At 41.6% G+C, this 23269-nt stretch overlaps 1 protein-coding gene across 4 annotated transcripts in view; it reads left to right on the top strand.

The window, feature by feature from the left end:
* The window catches only part of GRIK1 (glutamate ionotropic receptor kainate type subunit 1), a 970975-nt gene that overhangs the window by 372689 nt on the left and 575017 nt on the right, over positions 1-23269 (top strand). For all 4 annotated transcript variants that reach the window (XM_078658394.1, XM_078658392.1, XM_078658395.1 and 1 more), the window contains exon 2: positions 8258-8425. In XM_078658394.1, coding sequence (XP_078514520.1) covers positions 8258-8425 — 168 coding nt within the window. The remainder of the gene's footprint in view (positions 1-8257; positions 8426-23269) is intronic.

Here is a 23269-nt window from a genome sequence, read left to right as displayed (position 1 = left end):
TATAATCTGACGAACTAGAGAAGTATTCCTAAATACGCAACAAACAAGAGCATATTATGACAGACAACTCCTCAAAATATCATGTTAGAAACGATAATGGTATTTATATGATTGGCAATCATATTGCATGGATAGTTGCAATCTAAACATATTTGGGTTGATATTGGTATTTTACAGAGCTCATATATTGCACAACACCCACAATTTCCAAAGCACTATCAATGATAGTGTTCTAGTGCTGGGTTGTCAGCGGCGGTTCCTCAACTAAGGCGGAGGAGCGCCGCCCCAATGCTCTTTGAGGGAAAACAACCTTTAAAAAGCAACCATTACATCGCACTACTCTTACAAAGCAGGCATTACATCACAACATCCTTTTCAACGCATCACACTACAACGCAGGCATTACAACCCATACCATTACCAAGCATGACACTACATCGCATGTCACTACAACGCAGTCATTACATTGCATACCATTAAACGCATACCATTGGAGTTAGAATAGTAATTTTTAACCCCTACACTATCCAACATTTACCCTACTGTTGCACCCCCTGGAGTTAGAATAGTAATTTTTATCCCTATACTATCCAATACTTACCTTAAATGCAAGGTAAAGGTATTCGTTGTAATGGTATGCATTGTAAAGGTAGTTTTTTTGAATGTGATGTAGTGTCATGAGATGTAATGGACTGCGTTGTAGTGGATGTTGCGATGTAAAAACTGTGATCTAAGTGCATGCGTTGTAAATGTATGCGTTTTAACGTCATACATTCCTACTCGTGGAAAAAGGAAAAATAAAATGATAACATGATGTTATCATCATTTTATTTCTCTGTACTGAAGCAGGTACACTAAACTGTCATTCTGTGTCTGCTTGCATGTACACCTAATAAGATTGCATTTTCTTCTCAAGAAAGCAAAAGGGTTCTAAGATCTCAGAAATGTTTCTTGTACTCATGCTGAGGTTTCATAAGTGCTCCTCCTTTCTTGCTCTGGCTGTCTAACTCCTCTCAGTTCCCATGGTGGTTAATTTCTGCCTACGGGTTATCATCCCGACAATCTCCTTTAGGATGCTGCTTTTGTGGTTTATAAGCAATCTGTATGGGTCTGTATGTTAGTGTTATAGGCAGGGCCGTACTGGCTACCGGGATTTCCTTAATAAACAATGCAAAAAGTACGATTTAAAGCTATTTGTTTTGCATTTTTTATGTAGAACCCCGAGCAGCTCCCCAGCAACAAAATAAACCCCTCCGCAGTGAACCTTGACCCCACCGTGCCACCCCGGTAGCCAGTACGGCCCTGGTTATGTGGTTCTGTGAGGGTGCACTCTTTGATGCTGAGTAGTGTTAACTTGAAACTGTGCGCCTTTACTCGTGGCCTAGTAATGGACTGCTTGCCATGGTTTAATGTTATGCCCAAGTGTGTGGGTTGATCATTTGGAATTATCTTAGCCTTCCTCCTTCTCAACTCACCCAAGTCTGTTGGATGCAGGTACATTTTCATCAGTTATGGTGCATGAGTGAAGGTATCATGGTATTGTTTAATGTCCTTGAATATACCCGGAATTAGTAGACCTGAGTATGCTGGATCTAGAGTGATTTCTGTTTTTATTTTTTGGTGGTACTATAGGTGTTTGTTGTGTTTCTAGGATATCAGCTTATGGTTGCATACGCCGGGCACTATGGTATTATGTGGAATGAAGTTGTTTCTGAGCATAGCGTATAGCAGTGACAGATGGGGCTGCAAGCTTAGTATAATATTGTGTCAGTTGACATAGTGTGATTCAATAAAACCTGTGTGGTAAGATGGGATAATGTAACGTGATATAGGAAGAATATGTGGTGGGCTGATGCGTTAACATATGTACCTGGGAGTGTGGGTTCCATGGACTGTCATGTAGGGTTGTGTGCCAAGCTCTTGAAAGCATATATAGGTTGTTTTGGAGATGTCAGATGTGTTGGAACATCTTCGGCTTGGTAATGTGGCATGACAGGAAAGTAGCAAATTGTGCTGTTAGGTGGTGAAGATTGAGTTCAATATTGGTGACTTGTGGTGTAGATTGAGAACTGAACTAAATGTGCTGTATGGCAGTATATTGTTGCGTCATATTATGTGATGCTAATATGGGTTTGATGTTAGGTGATTGGTATATTTGATGACCAAAGTAAACCCCAGAAAGTGAACCAAACCAAAATTATATTATTTTCACATACACATACAATTATAGGTGGATGTATGGGTTACAAAAGGCGGTGGTGATGGACGGAGCATCTGAATCAATCAAACACTCACACCCAGTCAAAAGATCAGGGTTTAATCCATCACCACCTTTGGTTTTTCTTTGTTCGCCCTAGGATGTATGGGTTAGACTTTCACCCTTCTAACCCAGCTTCATGGACACACACCCACTATCTGAGAGAGAGTGAGCAATTGATGCTACATAATTTTTACATAGTTTTGGAGGGATGGTCTTTGGGTCTGTTTGTGTATGTGCTGGGGTGAGGGCAACATTGATCATGTACAAACATCTGATATATATTCACCTCCTCTCAAGACATAGACAGGGGGAGGCATTTAGTGAGGTAGATGGAATTGGATCACAAGGCCCATGAGAGCAAACAATATTTTATCATGTAGAGATGTCAAAAGGTGATTCAAATGATGCATACTACTTAATAATGGCACTTGCTTACATGTTATATTTCATATAAATCCGTCTAAAATCCATATTTTGGAAAAATTATCTGATTCACAAAGATTATTTCCAAGCATACGTCAAACGTATGCTTAGAAACATTCATGGTTTCAATTTAATTCGACAAATTGCAGTTAGCATCTATAATTATTACATATGTTTGGATCATGCTTTGTAAGAAATGTGTACATTACACACATAAGGGTTTCATGGTGAATGTTAGAGGAGTGGCTTTGAAAATTGAAATAATTAGCAAGTATCTCCATTCATAAACATCGCATTCGTGTTGGAAGCCCCGCAGTCGTGGCGGGAGTGCCGCACGTGTAGCGGGTCCTCCCCGTACTGCAGCTACACATTACGGAGGTCCGGCCACAAATGTGTGGCCTCCGCCATGAGTGCAGGGCCTCCACCAAGCGTGCGCAAGTCCTTTGTAAATTCTCACCCTAATTTTGAACTTCTAGTGCATGTCAGATTGCAGAGATTACACTCAAATTGACCTGGAATATAAATTAAAACAAATGTGACAAAATGCACTCACCTATCCATTTTACTCATGTGTGAGCTTCCAAGCATGCCATTTATAAGCTTACATGATTACATGTATAATATGTGCTGTGATGTTTGGTTTTAGTAATTCTAATTCGCAAACACTAACCATAAGAAAATAGCTTCATCTTATCCAAGACAAATCAAAAATAGTCTATCATCTATACAGTCAACAAAAAAAGACAAATGCATTCTTTATTTTAACAAAATAGCACCTGAAGCGAGTCAATAAAAAAAAATTGAGGGAACTTTCATCAGTAACAATTTATAAACCTAAACATTTCACTGCTTAAATTAGTACAGATTCAAAGAACGTTACACAATATTCATGAACATGGATTAATTTACTATATTACATATTATTATGTAACATTTTGTTCATATATATATATATGTATATGTATATCTATCTATCTATATATATATATATATATATATATATATATATATATATTAATTTGAGCGTTCGTTTCTAATTAATTTGAACAGACAGGAAGTCTTCAACTTTTCAGGATAGCAACCACAAGAACTAACATGGGGGTCTTATGTTGAACAATGTGTGCCTGTGCAAACATGTCTTGCACCTCAGTTTCTCTGTACAAATTTACAGCCACATTTCTGTAGTTTATCGTCAGTTTGCGAACATGGGGCCATATTACAGAAGGTGCCCCGGGAGTAGGGTAACCAGAATTTTAAAGCTAAAAACCAGGACATTTCAGGAAAATAGAAGAAGGACTACAGTTTTACTTCAAGCGAGTGCACAGAATGACAGAGCTCCTCAGCAGAAAATTACAGAACAGGCATTTACAACATACATAAAATGCAATTTTTAAACCCAGTTGCTTGCCTGTTAATTAAATTGCTTTCTTGAAATAACCCCCGCTTTGTAAAATATTAAAAATATTTAAAAAGCACCTACCACAGTTTTCATTCGCCCCTCTCTGAAAACCCGGACTGAGCTACATTTCCTGAAATCTGCCAGGACAGCAGGTGAAAAACCGGGACCATTGGGCAAATCTAGAACGCCTGGTCACCCTACCCGAGGGCAGCAACGGGGGTTTTTGTTCGCTTTGCGTGCCCCTGGGGCACTTTGGTATTATAGAAGGGGACGCAGACACTTGTGTGTCCCTTTCTATAATACCAATAGCTATGGTGCACTTAAAGCGCCAGCGCTGCCTTCAGAGGGCGTTCACTCATTTGCATAGGGGCGTCCCCTATGCAAATGAGGAAATTCCTTTGACTCTGCACCCCGCCATATTACAGACGTGGGCGTAGAGTCAAAGATGTCCTCAGGAGGCCCACTGACAGTGCGCCATTTAAAAGGTGGGGCACTGTCAGTGCGCCCCCTGAGAGCCGCCCTCTGCAGTGGGTAAAGAGGGTCCCATGGACCCCCGGACATCCCCTTGCAGGCAGGTGCAGTCAGGGGATCTCTATTCCCATTTGAAACTATGATAATGTGTAATACAGCCCATGGTATCTATTTTGTTTAGAGAAGAGAAGCACATTACTTTTTTCATCAGTTAATGTATTTTTATTATGTTTTGCTTAAGTGACAATATGATAATCAAAACACGTTTAACTCTAACTTAAAATTACAGTGGTTCTTTACAAACAGCAATGAAAGTTTCCAGCCGGGAGTATTTGTACTATATAAAACAGTTTCTGAGAAGCTGCTGCACTGTAAAAATGTTCCTGAGCACTGTAACGTTCATAATTTAAAACCACTGCTTTCAAATAATGCAAAATATATTTTTCTATATTGTAAGTCAGAAACAACTCCCTAAAATGTGCACTAACTGATAAATAAATAGAATGTGCACACTTACCCTAGGGCATGTGAGCCAACCGATGGCTAGATGTATGGTCCAGAATATTGTGCTTTACGACTTTTTGAGGCACTTATCTTACTCATAAAATGGATTTTGTGAAAATGGAGGTGTAAACATGCCTGTCCCAATTTAGAACAGGCACACAGAGCTCATAGTTTGAACCTTGAAATGATATCACTCAATGCTTAATAAAGCAGTAGATTTGTTAATAACAAGCTGGAGTGTAGTTGTTAAAGTTAGCAATAAAGTAACTTGCAGAAAAAAGGCATACACTTTCTGAGTAAACTTTTAATGGGTGCAGAATTCCAGTAGAAGTATCTGGGAAAATGGAAATGAAAACCATTAAACCTATTAAAGAAAAGCTCGAAATAACAGACCTTCACTGAGATCACAAGCAAGCACAAATGTACAATAGCAGCTAATATCTTACACTAGGTTAAATAACCTCATTTGAAATTAAATGGAATTAAATACATTAAAATCAGAGCGGTTTTGTTTAAAAAAAAAGAAGGGGAGGGCAGAGAAGATTGCATACAATTATTCTTGCATTGACTAAGGCACATCTGCCTCTGACCCCCTGGCTGCAATTAGAGTTAGAGAATGAAAAACTTGTGAAGCATTACAAGAAAATACTTCGCCTAGAAAAAAAACACATTCTCTAGCTCCTAATAGAATGGGGTAGAACACCCGCATTCTAAGCCTAAAGTAACAATAAAGATAATATAATCATCAGCTTCCACACCTCTTACTCCGAATTGTATTCATTTTTGCAAAAAACTCCTCTCTGTTCTCCTTCAACAAGATTCAAGAATACTAGGCTGGTGAATTTGACCTCTAACATTTTATAGGTGCCATTGACTGTCTCATTTTCTTTAAACATCCTGTGCATTGCAAACCATTTATGTATGAAGCATTCCTAATATGTTCTACACATTTGCTCTACAAAATCTTTTGGAGAAAAGTGAAGGTCCTCCATGTAGCTAGTAAATACAGTGCATATAGGACATGAATGGGAAACCGTGTGAATACCAGCGGCGGCCGTCACAGGTAAGTGTGGCAGGGGGGGAGCAGACAGACAACGGAATAGATATTATTTATTTAATTAATGATACCTATTCCATTATCTATCGACTTCTTCCCCCCTCCCAGTCCGCCCTGCCCTACCGTGTTTACCTGTGCCGGCCGCCGCTGGTGAATACCTCAGCATTGAGGACCGTATCCACAAATAAGACTTAAATCTCTAAAGGCTTGAGAGTCCATGTGCACGCTGTTTAGAACCCCCAGAAGTATTTTGCGTCCAGGAGTTCCAAATTAATGCTGTAAGCGTACAAGTGCAGAGTCTCCCCATTGCTCAGAGTCTGCATGCATAGGGATATGGAGCAAGAGACATTTTCTTTTTTGTTTTCATGGAAATTTTATACAAAGTCTTTTCTTTGCACACAGCCACATGAAATTTGAGACTATTGGTTGGGGCACAGTGGAGAAGCGTGGCTCAGTGGTTAGAGGCGGCAGACCCGGAAGCTGAGATTGACCGTGGACCAGGGTTCGATTCCCCACCTCGGCGGGTCTTGGGCTCAAAATTCCACGGACTCGACAATTCTCGCTCTGGTGCCTACTCAACTCATGGGGTCAAACTCTGCGACTCTGGGCAATAGCTTTCTTAATCTCCACTACGGCCACTCGCGGCGGGATGCCTGGCTTTCACCTTGTGGACACCCTGCCCGGGTTTCTCACAGGGGAATACCAGGACGGGTTCCCTAAGCAAGCGCCGGGACGCTTACGGGCAGCTGTGCGCTTTACAAGTCCAGCACATTTACATTTACAGTTAATGCACCATTTTGACTGGGGTATTTGGGAGTCATTTTGGAAGTGCTAAGTTTGGGAGTAAGCATTGCAAATATGTGTGAATACTTACAAACCTATAGGTGTTGACCTCATTTGTGCTGCCCAATTCTGACCATTGCCTGAAACATCAGGAGACCGCCCATAACTACTCTTCTGATTTTCTCTTATGAATCCTAAAATTTGGCAGGTGTGACAGAATTTTTGTATGTGAACTCTGTGTAACTGGCTTTATTATAACCTTATAATAATACTTGCAGATTCCGGATTTTCCATTTGTAAATCTAATTTATGTACAGTAATCTATTTGTGAATCAAGTCCCAATGTTTATCAGTTGCTAGCCTTCATCTATAGTCCAGAACATTAAGCATTATGAAATTTCAAGGGAATTATCTGACTCTTGGAGACTTTATACATTGTAAAAAGTCCTTTTTGGGTTGCAAGTCAAGTGATGTGATTTTGTAACTCCTATAGTTTGCAACTGCCAAAGGATTTGTAGATTAGGCCAAAAGCTACAATGTAAATGTAATTCAAACCAAATGTTTCAAAATGTTGTCCCGGATTAAATTCTCACAAGAAACAATGGTTACTTACTTTCTAAAGCAGTGTGATTTTGTCTTGAAAAACTCAACACACAGTTATATAGTAGAAAAGTTTCATAATCATGATTCGCAACCAATGTTTCCAAATGGCAATGGGTTTTTAATTTTGATAGTTCAATCTGCCTTGTTTACTTTGAAAACCATCAGTACACATTTTCTAACTTTTATACGCAATTGTTCTGAAATAGGTATGCTATGACAAACTATTTTTTAATGTATTGATTGATAATTCTAAGATCACGTTGGCTGAGTCTACAGTCCTTTATTTGAGAGGATTTTGCCACAAATTAAGACTTCTTCATGTACTTTGGCATTTATTTTTACAAGTTACAACCTACGTATACCAGTATTTTTGGATCTTTAAAGTTTGTTGTGTTTTTGTATTATTGTACAAGGAGGTATTCATTAGTAATTAAATCTAGTGCTGTAGAGCAATATGTGATTACGTACTGAATGATTGATTGGAGATCTTCACAGTGAGGAAACAGTATACACTTGCGAAAATTAATTATTTGTATGACTGGGACTACTTGTTCCACTTGAGAGTGATGCATTAGTATTCTGTGATTAAACATGTTCAACACCTGCTCTCCTCTCGAATGTTTTGCATGGCGGGGAATGTGTTTGTGACCCCGTTTCTAGTTTCTTGTGGATTTCTTATTTTTCACAATTGTTTTCTTATGCACATCTGTGTATATTCTGAATGCATTTAAATGTGTTTTCACCTTTCCTTTTATAGGAGGAATATTTGAAACAGTGGAAAATGAACCAGTTAACATTGAAGAATTAGCTTTCAAGTTTGCAGTCACCAATATCAACAGGAACAGAACCTTGATGCCAAATACGACACTCACCTATGACATTCAGAGAATAAACCTTTTCGATAGCTTTGAAGCCTCCAGGAGAGGTAAGTTTTTCTGCTTTTGATTCATTGATTTATTTAGCGATAATCAATCCAGTGTTTTGCCCCACTGCTGTCAATTATCAATCTTATTCGCCTTACTTTTCTATATTTGTAATTTAAGGTAAATCATGAGAAGAATAGTCTTATATAAACAGATGTATGTAACATTTTTTGTCTAAAAATGATCCCTAAATAAGGAAACAAAATTTGTTTTGCATTTTTTACATCTGTGGGTAATAACAGCTGTTAATTGCCTGCCTCCAGCTCAGACCCATCACGAGAGGCATGTAATTAAAATCAGTTGTTACCCTCAGATCATATTAGCACTGAACCAGCCCCCTGAACACAAAAAGTGGAAAGGTTTGAGCTCAGAGCAGAATTTCTCTGTAATTCTATGTACAAACTGGCATTTTGTAAGACATGCGTGGAAGAGGAGTGGCGCAGCGGCCAGGGCCGCTGACTCCAGACCACAGAGTTCATGGTTTGATCCCTGGTGCCGACGCAGGTTAGTTCAGCACCGTGTGACTCTGGGCAATAGCTCGCTTAATCTTCCCGATGGCCCCCAGCGCCTTGATATCCTCGGGTAATTGTGCACTATACAAATACTGTATTCCATTTTTATTTTAGAGGACCCTCTCCAACTAAATTTACACTATTAGACCATCCAAAAGGTGAGGGCCAAAAAGACCATAAGACTGTAGCCCCAGAAGTAAAAAAGAGGAGCTAGTTTGTTTGCCTAACATCTCTTGCTGCTCCACATCATGGCTATATTTCCCTAAGAGCTTACCAGTGTCAGCACTCAGAGAGGCATGGAGGAATGGTGATCCAGCTCCACCCCTCTCAGATGGAAAAATAATCACCATCAGCTGGCGATAAAATAAACGAACACAAAGTGGACAAAGGAGAGAAACAAATCCACAAACAATTGCTGGCCAATGACTGGTGCATGGGACTGCCACCCTCAGACTGCTTTCTGAGCTGGCCATGATCTGTAGTGTGTGCCTGCCAAGGACGCATTCTGATTGGTTGGTCAGTCTTGAGCATTCCATTTTTATAAAAGCACATGACCCTCCTCAAGGAACATAAAAAGCGCTGCAGTAATTGCCTTCCCCATCCACTTCTACTTAAGTTGTGGTACTAGATGGCATGCTGCTGCCATCATTCAGCACCTCTCAACATGTCACACTGCACAGAGCTATCTGCTTCATCATGCTGTCTTTGCATTACCTAATCATTCGGACTTCCATATCTTTTATTGGACTAACTGTAAATTAGGACCATGTGCAATTTGCACTACACAAGCATAATCGTGCGTTACCCCCTATTTTTGGGCTACACAAATCACACATAATTCGTTATGCTCTAATTTTCTCTTGTGGTAGACTTCATTCAACCACAACATATCTTACAGGAACTTTGAAACTGGCGGAGCATTGCAGCTGCATGTGCTCCTTTAGTTGAAGCTGGTATCTCATGAGTGCTATGTGAGCGAGGGTATACCACACATATGCACATAGGAGTTTTATGCAGACTGCCCTCACTGAATATGAGTAAAACCTATACTCTTTTTTTTTTAATTCAAAGTATTTTATTGAAAATACATTTTACAAGCATAATACAATGCAGTATAACAAAATTCTTGGCAGCGGTGATGAGAGAAGGAGAGAAGAGGAAAAGAGAGAAAAAGGGAAAAAAGAGAGGGGGGGAATTTATCGTTCCAGGTGAGCGTCCATGGCGGCCCACATTCTCCCTTTGGCGGTGTGGTTCGCTGAGTGGTGATTTGTGGTGATATTGTCTGCCCCCCTCGGGAAGGTTACCCAGTTGAACCATCGCTTGAAAGTGGCTTTGACTGTGTTTTTCCAATTAGCTAGGATTGTTTTGGCCGCCGCTGTTAGCAGGAGGTCAACTAGGTCGCGGTCTTCTTTGGATTGGAGCTCTGTGGTCATAAAGACCGTGGCAAGACCAGGTGGTCCACGTTTCGTGTTACTTCCTATGAGCGTGTCAATGAAGTTGTGTACTTTGCGCCAGAACACCATGACCTTGGGGCACTCGTATAGGATGTGGGAAACCTATACTCTTTGAGAGCATTGTATTACCTGTGGGGGGAATGGGGACACACACAAACTTTTCTAACCCTACTGAAAACAAAATACAGATGTACAAGGAGCAGGCATTTAATATCACACATAGTGACTATTAATAGAGCATTAGGGAGAAGGGAAAATGCTTTGATCTTGATTATAGAAAATACACGTTTGCTTCTTCCTCTGGCCCATGAAAAATACATCTGTGAAGATGAACTGTGCATGGCATATGGCCTGGAAGTTGGAATATTATCACACCCTTGAACAATATAACAGAAGGTTCCTCTCTATGAAGCGTAGGGAGAAGAACTGACACCATTTGGTGAAGATATATAGAAATTTTAAAAAACACATAATAAGTGTGCTCTCTTTCTCGAGCACTTCAAATAAAACATTTGCCTTAGGTTATGTTCTCAAAGAAGACATCTATCTATTGTACATTCTTATTACCGAACTATAACAAGTGAGGTGGATGAATCTATCACATGCAGTCTTTTATGAAACCAGAATAAGGACAATACATACTAGAAGATGTCAGAGTAACTGCTCTAGGCCTATTGTTCCCTATGGAAACACTATAAAGGAACTTTATTAAGTAGCATACACCTCTATGCCCATTGAGCTAGCTCTCTTCCATGGGAATGCAATATCCGTGGTTGCATGATGTACAAACTAATGGTGGCAAAAAATACAGCCTCAACAATTACTTGTTATCATGCTGAAAAGCATGATTATGTCCCACAAATGAGCATGCACCTTCTACGTAAAGCATTGATTGTAAAGTATGATGGTGATTAAATGTGTAACTTGACATATACCTATGGCGTATCTGTCGAAATCCATAGATGTGGGCTGGGGTTCGAAGTTTCGGAGGCTTCTACAATTGCTGCGAACTCTCCATGCGCGGTCTGATGAATAAATTCACTCGGAATTCTCTATTGTTCCCAATTGATGCGATACTTGGGCTCAAATGTTAGAAGGTACTCGATTGTTCATATGCCTAGGTCTTATCAATGATTATCAACACACAATCCAATAGTTACTATGGACATCCAAGAAGGTTTGCCAGTGTGCGGAAGTTCCTGTTACCAGGGTTTTTAACAAACAAACAAAGAATGCACCAGCTCACATGGACTGATGTGCTGGCCTATTGAGACAGCTGCTTTGTGCATTAATATTTCAAGATTGGGAAGCAGCAGGGAACTAGGAGCCCAATGTATTAAGCCCTGTTCGCAAACTAGTGTACTTATTGCACACCAACTGGTTTGCAAACAGAGCTTTAATTTGCGACGCCTTACAAGACATGCATTAACAGGAGATTGCAAAGCCTCCTGCCTTATGAATACTAATGAAGAAGGAGGCATTTTGTAACCCCTTCTGTAAGCCTGTTAAAATATGGATGGGGAATGCGAGGGACATCAAGTCAAATGTCTATACATTTTAATTCATCCTGAGAGCATATATTTTAATAGCAGCCCATATCCCCTCAAATGAACATGTGCTAAATGTTAACATGAATTCAGTGGTCCCTTGATCCATTCTCTACTTTACCATGACCACTCGCCATGATATCAAAAGAGGAAGCTGTCTCTAAGACAGTTTCCCGTTTGAAAGTCATGTGTTAGGAACTAAACAATAGATTGAGACTGCAGTAATTGTCTCAAACCATTTAACATGGCATTGCAACTCAAAAATAGGACGAGAACACCCCTTTCACACCACCTCCTATTTGTGATTTGGAATGAGTTGCAAAGGATAATTTCAAGTCTGAAATAGATTTCTAGCTTTCAAAGTAATTTGTGGGCATTCCAACATAGCTTTTTGCAGTTGTTAAGCCTGTTATGTTGTGAATTCCAGCTTTGGGAAACAGCTCTTGAGCATTGGGCCCTAGGTATAGCTCTGTTATTAAGGTAGCAATTAGAACAAGAATGGCAAGATAGTAGGAATCTTTTGTTTTTCGGGATTCAGAGAGAAAAATGAGAGGTGTGGTCACAATAGCAGATATATTTCGTACTGGCAAGATCACAATCATATTTAAGGGCTTCCTCAACAGATACATCACCACCACAACTGACACGAACTACAGACTGACCACCTGGAATCTCCTCTCCACCCAGGAAACCACCTGCCACAGGCCCAATCCTGTACCACAACTTTCAGATCGGAAACCAAAGGATCAGCCAGGAATGCCTTTCCCTGCTCAACATCTCTATCACCACCGCAACATTTCTCACTGCCTGGAGAAATGCCGGTCGGACCACTACTCAAAAAACACTCCGCTGACCCCAGCAAGCTCAGAAACTACTGGCCAATCTCCCTGCTCCCAATCCCAGCGAAGGTACTGGAAAAGATCATCAACAAGCAAATCATGTCAGACCTGGAGCAGAACCAGCTACTCAACACCTCCCAATCCAGCTTCTGCAGCAATCAGAGTACCAAAACCTCCCTGATCACAGGCACTGATGGAATCCGAAACCTCCTTGACCGAAGAGAGACAGCAGTTCTGATCCTCCTCGACCTCTCAATAGCCTTCAAAAATGTATCCCACCACATGCTGTTCAAAAGACTCCAGCACATCTGTATGCAAGGGGACGTGTTCAGATGAATCACCTCCTTCATCACCGGAAGAACCCAGAGGATCCACTTCCCACCTTTCACCTTCGAACCCGAGGAGATCAACCGCACTGTACTCCCGAGTTTATCCCTGAGCCCCACGCTCTTCAAGACATATATGACCCCGCTGGCCAACATCATCAGATCTCAAGGTCTCAACATAATTTCCTAAGCAGACAACACCCAACTCATCCTCTCACTCCCAGATGACCCCACCACCCCCAAAACCAGCTTCCACAGATGCAAGACAAGTGACGCCGACTGGATGAAGAACAACTGCCTGCAGCTGAACACTTGCAAAGCTGAAGTACTGATCTTCAGTAACAGCAACAACACACGGAAGGACTCTTGGTGTCCAACAGATCTTGAAGCCACACCCACTTCCTCCGTCCATGCCAGAAATCTCAGAATCATCATTGATAACAAGCTCGCCATGAAATCACAGATCAACACCATCTCCTCTGCCTGCTTCTTCACTCTGCGCATGGTTCATACTTGGCCACACCTACACACGAGACGCACTGCGACACAGGCTCTCATAACAAGCCAGCTGGACTACGGCAACACCCTCTACATAGGAATCGATGCACACCTCCTACAGAGACTTCAGACCATACAGATCCCCACAGCCAGCCTCATCCTCGGCAACTCCACTGGCTCCCGGTACAGAAGAGATGCCAATTCAATCTGTGGACTCACGAACACAAGGCTCTACACAACCAAGGAGGACCCACCTACATTAACCACCTCTTGAACTTCCACCACCATCAAGAAGACTATGCTCCGCCTCCCTCTCACTTGACCATACTCCCTGCATCTATGAAAGCAGAAGTGGAGGATGCTCCTTGTCCCACATTACAGCAAAAATCTGGACCAGCCTACGTACGCAACTGTGAACTATCACCTCACTCCCGGAATTCCAAACGACCATCAAAACCAGGCAGTTAGAATAAGTCTCCAGGACCTGCAAGCACCTGGATACCCCCAAGTCCTGGTTAATTGATTGACTGTTTGGAACAGAAACCTGGGGCTGGTTTCTAAAAGGTATTGGAACAAGGAAGGCCATAATGAACGTGGAGAGGAGGTGGTATGATACCAGGGATTTTTCCTTATGTGGTGAATATTTTCGGTGTGCATTGCAGGTCCAACCCAGGTTTCAAGAGTAGAAACCCTTCTATCTCAAACAAAACTGGATTGGACATGAGTTCATTGTTAGAACTTGTCAAAGTACTTTCCATTTTGTGTATATTTTTACCTTATTATAAAAGATTTTCCAAAGCAGAGATCATGTATAAAAAAAATGAGCAAGACATTAGAAGTCAAAAATGTGATCAAAAAAAGGGCCAATGCGAAAAATGATTTTGCATTAGAAGGTCACAAAACTCTGCGTTAGCTTGCAAGCACATATATCGTACAGGATCCCTTATTTCTTACGGTACATGGTGTCAGTCTTCAATTAACCCTTTTAACCCTGCTGCTATTGCCTCCTTGCTGCAAAACATGTGTTTAGTGCATACCAGTATTATTATCCTCATGGTGGAAAGAAAACAAATTATTATGCAACTTGTAATGTTTGGCAAGTACTGGAGTCACCTTAAAATTGCAAACTACCACCTGGTAAAATCAAGCCAGTAGCGTGCAGCTATGAGTTCAATTTCCTGGAATTGGTATTTACCTGTGAGACTGATTTGTCTGGTCATAAAACCACACAGAATTTGTCATTCCATTGGGTTTCACTCACACATTTACCCCCTTCTCTGAGCAGTTTGTTAATGTATGTGTAGGCTTATGGATGAGGTGGTGTGTGAGAGGAGAGTGGGTGGAGTAAAGGAGGAAAAGAGAAGATTTAGGGAATAAAATTATTCATATCAAGTGGAGGGGAACAGTAATGGATAACGTTATCTTATTACAATTAAGTTTTAATGCTGCACATAAACGAGCAAGGACATCATGCACATTTGTTTCACAAAGGAAATTCTGCGTTGTGGTAACTAGGCCTCTCTTCCAGAGGGAAGCAATTTCAGTGCAGCCCATATATGCTGACACTTGTGATATTGTTAAGTGGGGTTCTTAAACTTCAATATAGTTTTCAGACGAAAGACGGTTCAAGGTAAATCAGGTCAGTTCAAGGAAAAGCGAACGCAGGCAATTATTGTTGGCTTTTTCAGGTTATCCCCTGCTTCAAATACTTTGTGGCCAACTGGTTAATAGAACACACTAGGAGCACATACAAATGATTGGTTGCAAAGGTAATGCAGTTCTTGCATGTACTATATTTGCATATATAACATGTTTGCATATGTTCGTGTAAGGTTCCCTTATTGATTAATGTCTGGACTTCTCAAATGGCTAGATACATGTCAGGTACATAAGGTTTCCAAACCTAAAAATGGAAATACAATCACTCTCAAGAGAAACAAATTGCTAAATTGCATCAAATACTATAGGCATTTCAGCTTCTGATAGCAGTGCACTTTTCTACTTGTTTGGAAAAATATGTGGCACTGATTTATGAGGGATGAGTGATAACTTTTAGTGTTTTTTTTATATTGCTTGGGACATTTTCCTCCCCTGCTTAGCCACTTCATTACAGCCTCACTCTTTGGGTTATGTTTCACCAGAGCTAGTTAGAAGGTAGCTGAAATGGTGGCAGGATTCCTCTGTCTTCAAATTATCATATGTATTTCCTCTGCTGCACTGTTCTGACTGTATGTCTGCTTTTAGGTTCCAAGCTCTAAGAGTTACGTATGTGTGTGTGTGTGTGAGAGAAGGTATGAGATTACTGGTATAAGAAGCTTTTTTCTTCTGATCCTCTTGTGCTTCCAGCGCTCCCTATCCTATTGAGCGGAAGCTAGAGAGGAGTGTTAGCATGTCCTGGTCAGTTCCAACCTATTGCCTCTTCCTGCTCAAGGAGCTAAGTTTTACATGGGAAAAACAAAGTAGGAAACCCCAAAGGGAATTACACCCAGGCCTTTCCACCAAGGCTCTGGCCTAAGAAAAATGTGAATTCCTTATTAATGCATTTTAAAGTGCTTGCAAACCACTCCATAACAACTTCCAGTTTTTTGCTACGATTTGGGGATTTAAAAGTTCAGCCATGATGGCTTGTGAATCGTGCAAGACAATTTTTATTCCAGTTCATAGATCTTTGTTCGGCATTACCACCATAAAAGCATATAAAATAAAGAAGAAAGGGAAAAAAGTCTGAATATTCAATAATTTGAAAAAGATTCAAACAAGTGAGATGAAATTATTAAAATGTACTAACATTCATTCAATTACAGTGCAATAAACATAGTCCAGCTATATTCCTTAGTGATGAGTAGAACATCTCTACAAAAGTTGCTAGCCTCATTACATCTAGTTTGCAAATCTAAAAATAAACGCAGACAAAAGGGGAAACCCTTGGCTAACCAGTCAGATTGCTAAAGTTGTTTGCCTGATCCTCCACATATGCAACAAATAACATGAGATGGCAAATAAAATAAATTGACTGGCATCACGTCTCAGGATCCTAATCAGTGTTCAACAGTCCCTAATTCCCAGGTTACAGCATAACGGTAGAATCCACTTCCTTCTGTATCCATGGTAAATTGGACAAACAATTATAACATGTTCTTTGGATTCAATCACAGAGTGGCATGGTCCCTATCTGAAACCTTTTCTAAAATGTTTTGTCCACAGGATGTTAATCTCATCCAAATATCCTTCTATGAGGTAATCATCTTTGAACTTAAGGAAGGAAGCTGTGAGGCAACCCACCCTAGCATGCTTTAAAATCATATCCTCTATATAGCACCAGTATATCTCCTTTAGTGTTCCTTTCAAGACCCCAGCGGCTTCTGCGGTTGGACCAGAGGTTCCCACACCCTATCTTCTCGATCAATCAGCATTTTACAACCCTGAGTCTCAGGATCTTAGAAGCACCGGATAGCCCCAGAGCATCCTCCAGACCCTTTTGGTATGGCAGTAGTTCTGGGGTCGCCCAAACCCTACACCAATATAACATCAGTTTAAGGCCCATCTTATCAGAAAGAGATCTGATGCCCAACACAAGCCGTAGGTGAATGAGGGAGGTACTGATGGGAAGGTTAAGATGGAGTCACAAAAAATGAATTTTGATTATCTCCAGGGTGCTTAAATCCTTATGACCCCAGATTTCTCCACAATAGAGGGCCCCCCAAGGGCTTGAAGATTATACATTTGGAGAGCTAGGGATACAGGAAGAAATGAAGAACCTGGTTGGGACTTTAAACCACGCCCTGTATATTGCTCAAGCATGAACCTACACTTTTTGATGTGGGGTAATCAGTCAAACTGCTCCTTGAGAGTGAACCCTAGATAAAAAAATATGTGGACTCTCTCCAGGGTGACACCATTTAAAGTCAGATGGGAACGAGCCGCCGAGCAGGGGTTAAAAAACATGTATTTAGTTTTACTGAGATCCATCTCAAGGCTCCTCTGTTTGTAGAAGATCCCAAACAGATCCAGAAGCTTCTGTATCACCATCGGAGATTTAGAAATCAAAAGAGTATCATCTGCAATCAGAAGGGCCAGGGCCTTCCCATTGGTTAGACTAGGGGCCTTATTCTCACACAATCTAAGCTGGAACAGTAAATCATTAATATATAAAGGAAATAACGTTGAGGCTACCAGACTCCCTTGCCTCAGGCCCTGATTGACTGGAAAGGGGGCTGTCAGTTCACCCTGAGGTCCACATCTGACCTGAGTGGAATTATTTGTGTGGAGCTGAATATTAACATCAAGGAGGTACTTTGGGACACCTATATCTGCCATAACTTTCCACAAGGACTCCTTAGGTATGAGATCAAAAGCAGACCGGAGGTCCGCAAAGCCCACATATAGGTGTCCTCCTCCCAGTTTCTAATAAATAAGATGAAGACAAAAAACTTGATTATTGGTAAAATACATCCCTAAAGTCAGCTTGTAATGAAGACAAAGTTCCCACATCTGCCAACCAGTCATGCTACCTTTCCAGCATAATTCAGCTAAAAGTTTCTGGGAACTATTGATAAGGCAATTGCCTTTACTTAGATGGAAGTGACATAGACCCCTTTTTAAAGATCTGGATTATCTCTCCCCTGGCCCAAGATGGAGACATGGGGGAACTGCTCAGTATGGCATTGAAAAACAGTACAAGGTAGGGGCATTGATATCCTTTTCAGCCTTAAAGAGATCACCAGGGATCTCATCTAGTCCAGATGCTTTGTTAGGGTTGATTCAATCTATTGTTTTATTAATTTCACTAACGGAGATTGGCCAAGCTGCTAGGGTGTACTACCCAGGGGTGGTAGTGCCTGAAGAAGCAGTAGCTACAATGCTGCCCCCGTCAGCGACAAGTGACCCAACTATCTCACACTCAGAGGGGTCCGCATGTGCATTGGAAGAGTACAGTTTAGAAACATGATCAGCCCAGGCAGCGGCAGAGATGTCGATGTCGATGTCAATTGGTGAATTGATGTCAGTGCCACCATTTGCAAGGATGCGCCAAAAGGAACGATGGTCCTTTCATTTGACAGCAGTGAACACAGCCTCCCATTATGCATATACCTAATCTCTTTTACAACTTAATATAGCAGCTTTGTAGGAGAACCTGGCTTCATGGATCAGATTCCTTTTACCATCTTTGATAGCAATGGACAGGGCTCACTTCACAATTCCACATGATTTGGAGTACCAGGAAGCCTTTTTTCTAGGTTTCACCTGCACAGCGCTGTGCTTGTGCAATCTATTGTTTTTAATATATCTTAGAAGGGATTTACATCCTGCCTTCACTCGTTATTGGTCTGTGTGCTTGCCAGTTGTTTTCCTCCATTTCTATTGGTTGTAGCCTGTTCTCCCTTCTGTCTCTCCTATCAGTTTCCCATGGCTTAACTACTCATTCCCATTCTCGTTGGTGGTTAGAACTTTTTTCTTTTGGTTAACGCTGCATACAGTCGGCTGCATCTAAGTCCCAGGCATCGTCGTACAGTGCCAAGATCACATGTGGGGGTCACATCTGGCCTCAGACTATGTCGTAGCCCTCTGGTTTCATTGTGGGGTCTTACTATAGCTTGCCTTCTCCCGGCAGAGTTTTGACATGCTATGGCACTGATACTGTAATCCGGCCTGTTTGAGCTGCTGGTTAGTGCGTCTTCTCTTTCTCATCTTTTGGACACACTTGCGTTCCACACCTTTGTGGTTTCCTTATCAAGCCTCGCTCCCAGTGCCACCATGTGTGTGCATCTATTGACACATAGACAATTAGCTGCAGTGTGCAATTACACCCCAGTGTCCTGATTCCAGAGGGCTTCTGAGGTTTCATGGAGCAAGCTGTGAAAGCTAGGCTGGACCAATGGGATTTTTTGTAGGGAGCGTTACCTCATTTTCTATATTTCTTTGTCCCAACTGCAAATGTACTGCCCGGCTTAGTCACCATAACACATATATCATTAGAACATGAATTCAACACGCAGAGGTTCAAAGGCTCGAGAGGAATTACCGAATGACAAACGCAGATGATTCAAGTCAACACACTCACGGCAAATGAGGATGTCATTGTTAGTACTCAGTGCCATGCAACAGTTCTCCCATGACCCACATCTAATTGATGTTATGAAGCCGGATGTATCACTCAGACCAGTAATTAGGTGCTGCTAGCACAAATCTTCAGTTTAACAAGGACTATCTTTCTACATGTGAGTCACTTACAGCAAGTGTTGGCCAATTATCAGTGATTGACTAGCGGTAAACAAACTTTGAGAACATTCCGAAATTTGTTCCATGTCCTCACAACCACCTTCACATGTAGAACAAAGCTGCTCACTTCTGCTCTCCCATCTACTATTAAGATTAGCTCTTCGAAGTATCCATACAATGATCTGGAATTAATAGGGGCATTGTGGGTGCTCGTGTGACTCTGCACAATTTTGAACTGCGCATACTGGTCTTAATAATGGTAAGTAAATCAACACAATGCATTATATCAATTTGTGCCAAGCAAGCCCCCCCATATAATGTATGGAGTTGAGCCCTTACTGCTTCTGTTTTTTTTGTTTAATGCTAAGGGCATTTCCATAACACAAACATCACCCCTGTCTTTGCAGTTTACAAGACGGCTGTGCCCTCCCCCTACGTCTCATCTATAATGAATCTATGCCTTTCACTTCCTCCAAGTAAATATCTATAGCGATGTTGTACTCCTCTAAACATCTAATGTTGTTATATTTACTACTAAACAAGCTGTTAATACTGCACTTGCCTTGCAGTTGAATGGTGCAGCAGGTGCAGTGGCACCAGGCCCAAAAGCTTTAGGGACCCCACTACAAGCAGAATATTGCTACATTTTACTACTAAACATGCAGTCGCAAGTGCAGTTCTCTAGCAAGAACTAGGTTCATGATTCCAATGGCGCTGCAGATGCAGTGACACCTGGGACAAAAATTGTCCGAATTCCTCTAAACACCAAATATTGCTATTTGTAACCACTAAAAAGGCAATCACAAGTGCAGTTACCTTGTAGGAGCTAGGGCCATGATTTCAACGGTGCAGGAGGTGCAGTGAAACCGGGGCCAAAAGTTCTAGGAACCCCTCTGAACACCACATATTGCAGTATTTTACTACTAAACAGGCAGTCACAAGTGCAGTTACCTTACAGGCAATAGGGTCATGATCTGAATGGTGCAGCAGGTGCAGTGGCATTGGGGCAAAAATTTGTCATGATTTCCTCTAAACACATAATATTGTTACTGCATCAATTAATTCCATTATTTCCCTCCATCATTTTTCAAAATTTTGTTATTACTTACCCGCACTCTACCACTAGTAACAGCACAATATATTGCCTTTTTGTACATAAACAAGTCATAACACTTTAACAGGCTTTCCGTAACTCATATTGTACAACTACTCAGCAAGCTACAACTTACAACAAAAAGCAGCTTATTATTGATCACTTAGGCAAAACCTAATACATTTACCAATGCTTGTTCCTCTTGAGAAGAGTCCTGGACTCCACCAATAACAAATTCCTAAGAGAGGCAAACATAGTAATATGAGTATCACTAAATCTCGTCAGAGAGTCAGATTGCAACAGAATAGCTCCCTCAGCCTGCACGGCTTCCAGGCCAGTGGCAACCACCTCATAAACATGAGAGAGAGCGTTTGTGTCCTGAGGCGGAAGCCGGGACAAGAGTGTGTTCTGTGCAGACTGAAAGTGAATTTTACTTTACCTTAAACTCACCGCGCCGTGTTTTCTACTAAGGTCACTGTTGTTTTAAATACATTAATTACACTCGAGTATCAGAGCGCTGCGTGCCCTCCTGAGCTCGCTGTCAGTCACTCCACAGCCGAGTAAGGTGCTGCCGGGGGACTGCCTTTGATCACGCCATCTTGGGCGAGGACCAGACGAGCGCTCTAGTGCTCGGCCCCTCACGCCCCTGAGGGGTATAAAATGACCACCGCACCCAGGGAGCGCAGAAGGCACGCCAAAGGCAAGCCCGTCTGCGCCCGTCCGCGCCGAACCCGCGCCCAGCACGGGAGACTATGCCCATTTTCAAAATATACACTACTCTAGAGCGGAGCTGCTCAGAATGGATATAGATTCCTGTAGACTTCCGCGAAGACTAAACCCGGTAGATCTTTCCTCTACCTTCAGGTGTGCTTCGTGTGGCCTGCAGGTGATTAATAACCCCCCCTGTTTATCATATAAACTGCCCATCCGGTCGCTGGCTACAAATGAGTGCCTTAATGCTCATCGGTGGCCAAACAATAATCAGAAATCTGGGGCAGGGTGCACGAGTAGTGGGAAAAGATTTTTAAAATGTATCTTGCTGAATACCAGATCTATGGTAAAACATAAATATGAAATTGAAGCACTGATCTCAGACCACGCTGCTGACCTAATGTTTCTAACAGAAACATGGGCATCTGATGTTTCAGGCCCGGACTGGAATGTTGCTGCTCCAGAAGGCTATTCGGTGGAATATGTAAATAGAGGAGGAGCAGTGGGTGGTGGAATTGGGATAATCTATAAATCCCACTTAAAAGTTTTTGCACGCTCCCAACAAGACCTAGAAGCCGAAGCCATGAGCTTTAAAATTAAAGACAATAACTGCCTGATTTTCGACGGCCTGTTGATCTACCGCCCACCAGGCCCGAGAGCTCCATTTATTAGAGCATTACATACCTACCTAGAAACTACCTCGGACTCGACCACCCATACAATTCTGGGTGATTTTAACTTCCACTTGGAAGCAAATAATGACCCCGAATCAACTACACTAATTGATAACTTTCATAGTTTTGGCATGACTCAATTAATTTCAAATCCCACTCACATTGCAGGACATACCCTGGACGGCCTTTTTACAAATAATAACCATATTAAAGTTATCTCAACTCGACCAGTTCCCTGGTCTGACCACAATGCTATTTTCTTTAACCTGCAATTAAATAACCTGGTCAACCATAGGAGAGGCCTCACACTCCCTGAAAAAATGCATCCTTGGAAGAAGCTTGAACCCACTCCTTTGGCAAATGTACTTGCTAAGGATCCCCCGAGACTTGAGCATGAAAACTCAAACAATGGGGCTCTTAAATATCATAATTGGATCAGTCAGGCAGTCGACAAGCTGGCTCCAGTGGAAATAAAAAAACCTAGAAGACGGTTTGCCACTGCACAATGGTATTCCGCTGAGGTGAAACTAATAAAACTGAAATGCCGGCGACTAGAGCGGTTGTGGCGTTCAGATTACAGTCACCAAAGCAAAATGGAATACTCCAAAGCCCTGCATGAATATAAATCAGCAATAGTTCTGGCCAAATCAGCCTACTTTACAAATAGAATCCAACTTGCTTCCAATACTGCTAGAGAACTATTTAAAACCGTCACCTATCTGACAAAGAGCCCCCGTGATACTGCTTTCAGTCCCAACCAGAACATGGTGACAAGCATTGCTACCTTCTTTCAACAGAAGGTCCAGGCAGTTTACGATGATCTCAGTGCCTCATCAGCAGACTCACCCACTGACAACAATATGATCACCATGCTGCCTCACTCCAACTTCTCCTGTTTCCCTCTATTAGAGGAGATGCAGGTGATGGACCTAATCATACAAATGAAATCAGGTTCCCCACTTGACCCCTGTCC

Source organism: Lissotriton helveticus, chromosome 8 (genome assembly GCF_964261635.1).
Source record: "Lissotriton helveticus chromosome 8, aLisHel1.1, whole genome shotgun sequence".
Lineage (NCBI taxonomy): Eukaryota > Metazoa > Chordata > Amphibia > Caudata > Salamandridae > Lissotriton > Lissotriton helveticus.
This window is presented reverse-complemented; position numbering and strand designations above follow the sequence as displayed.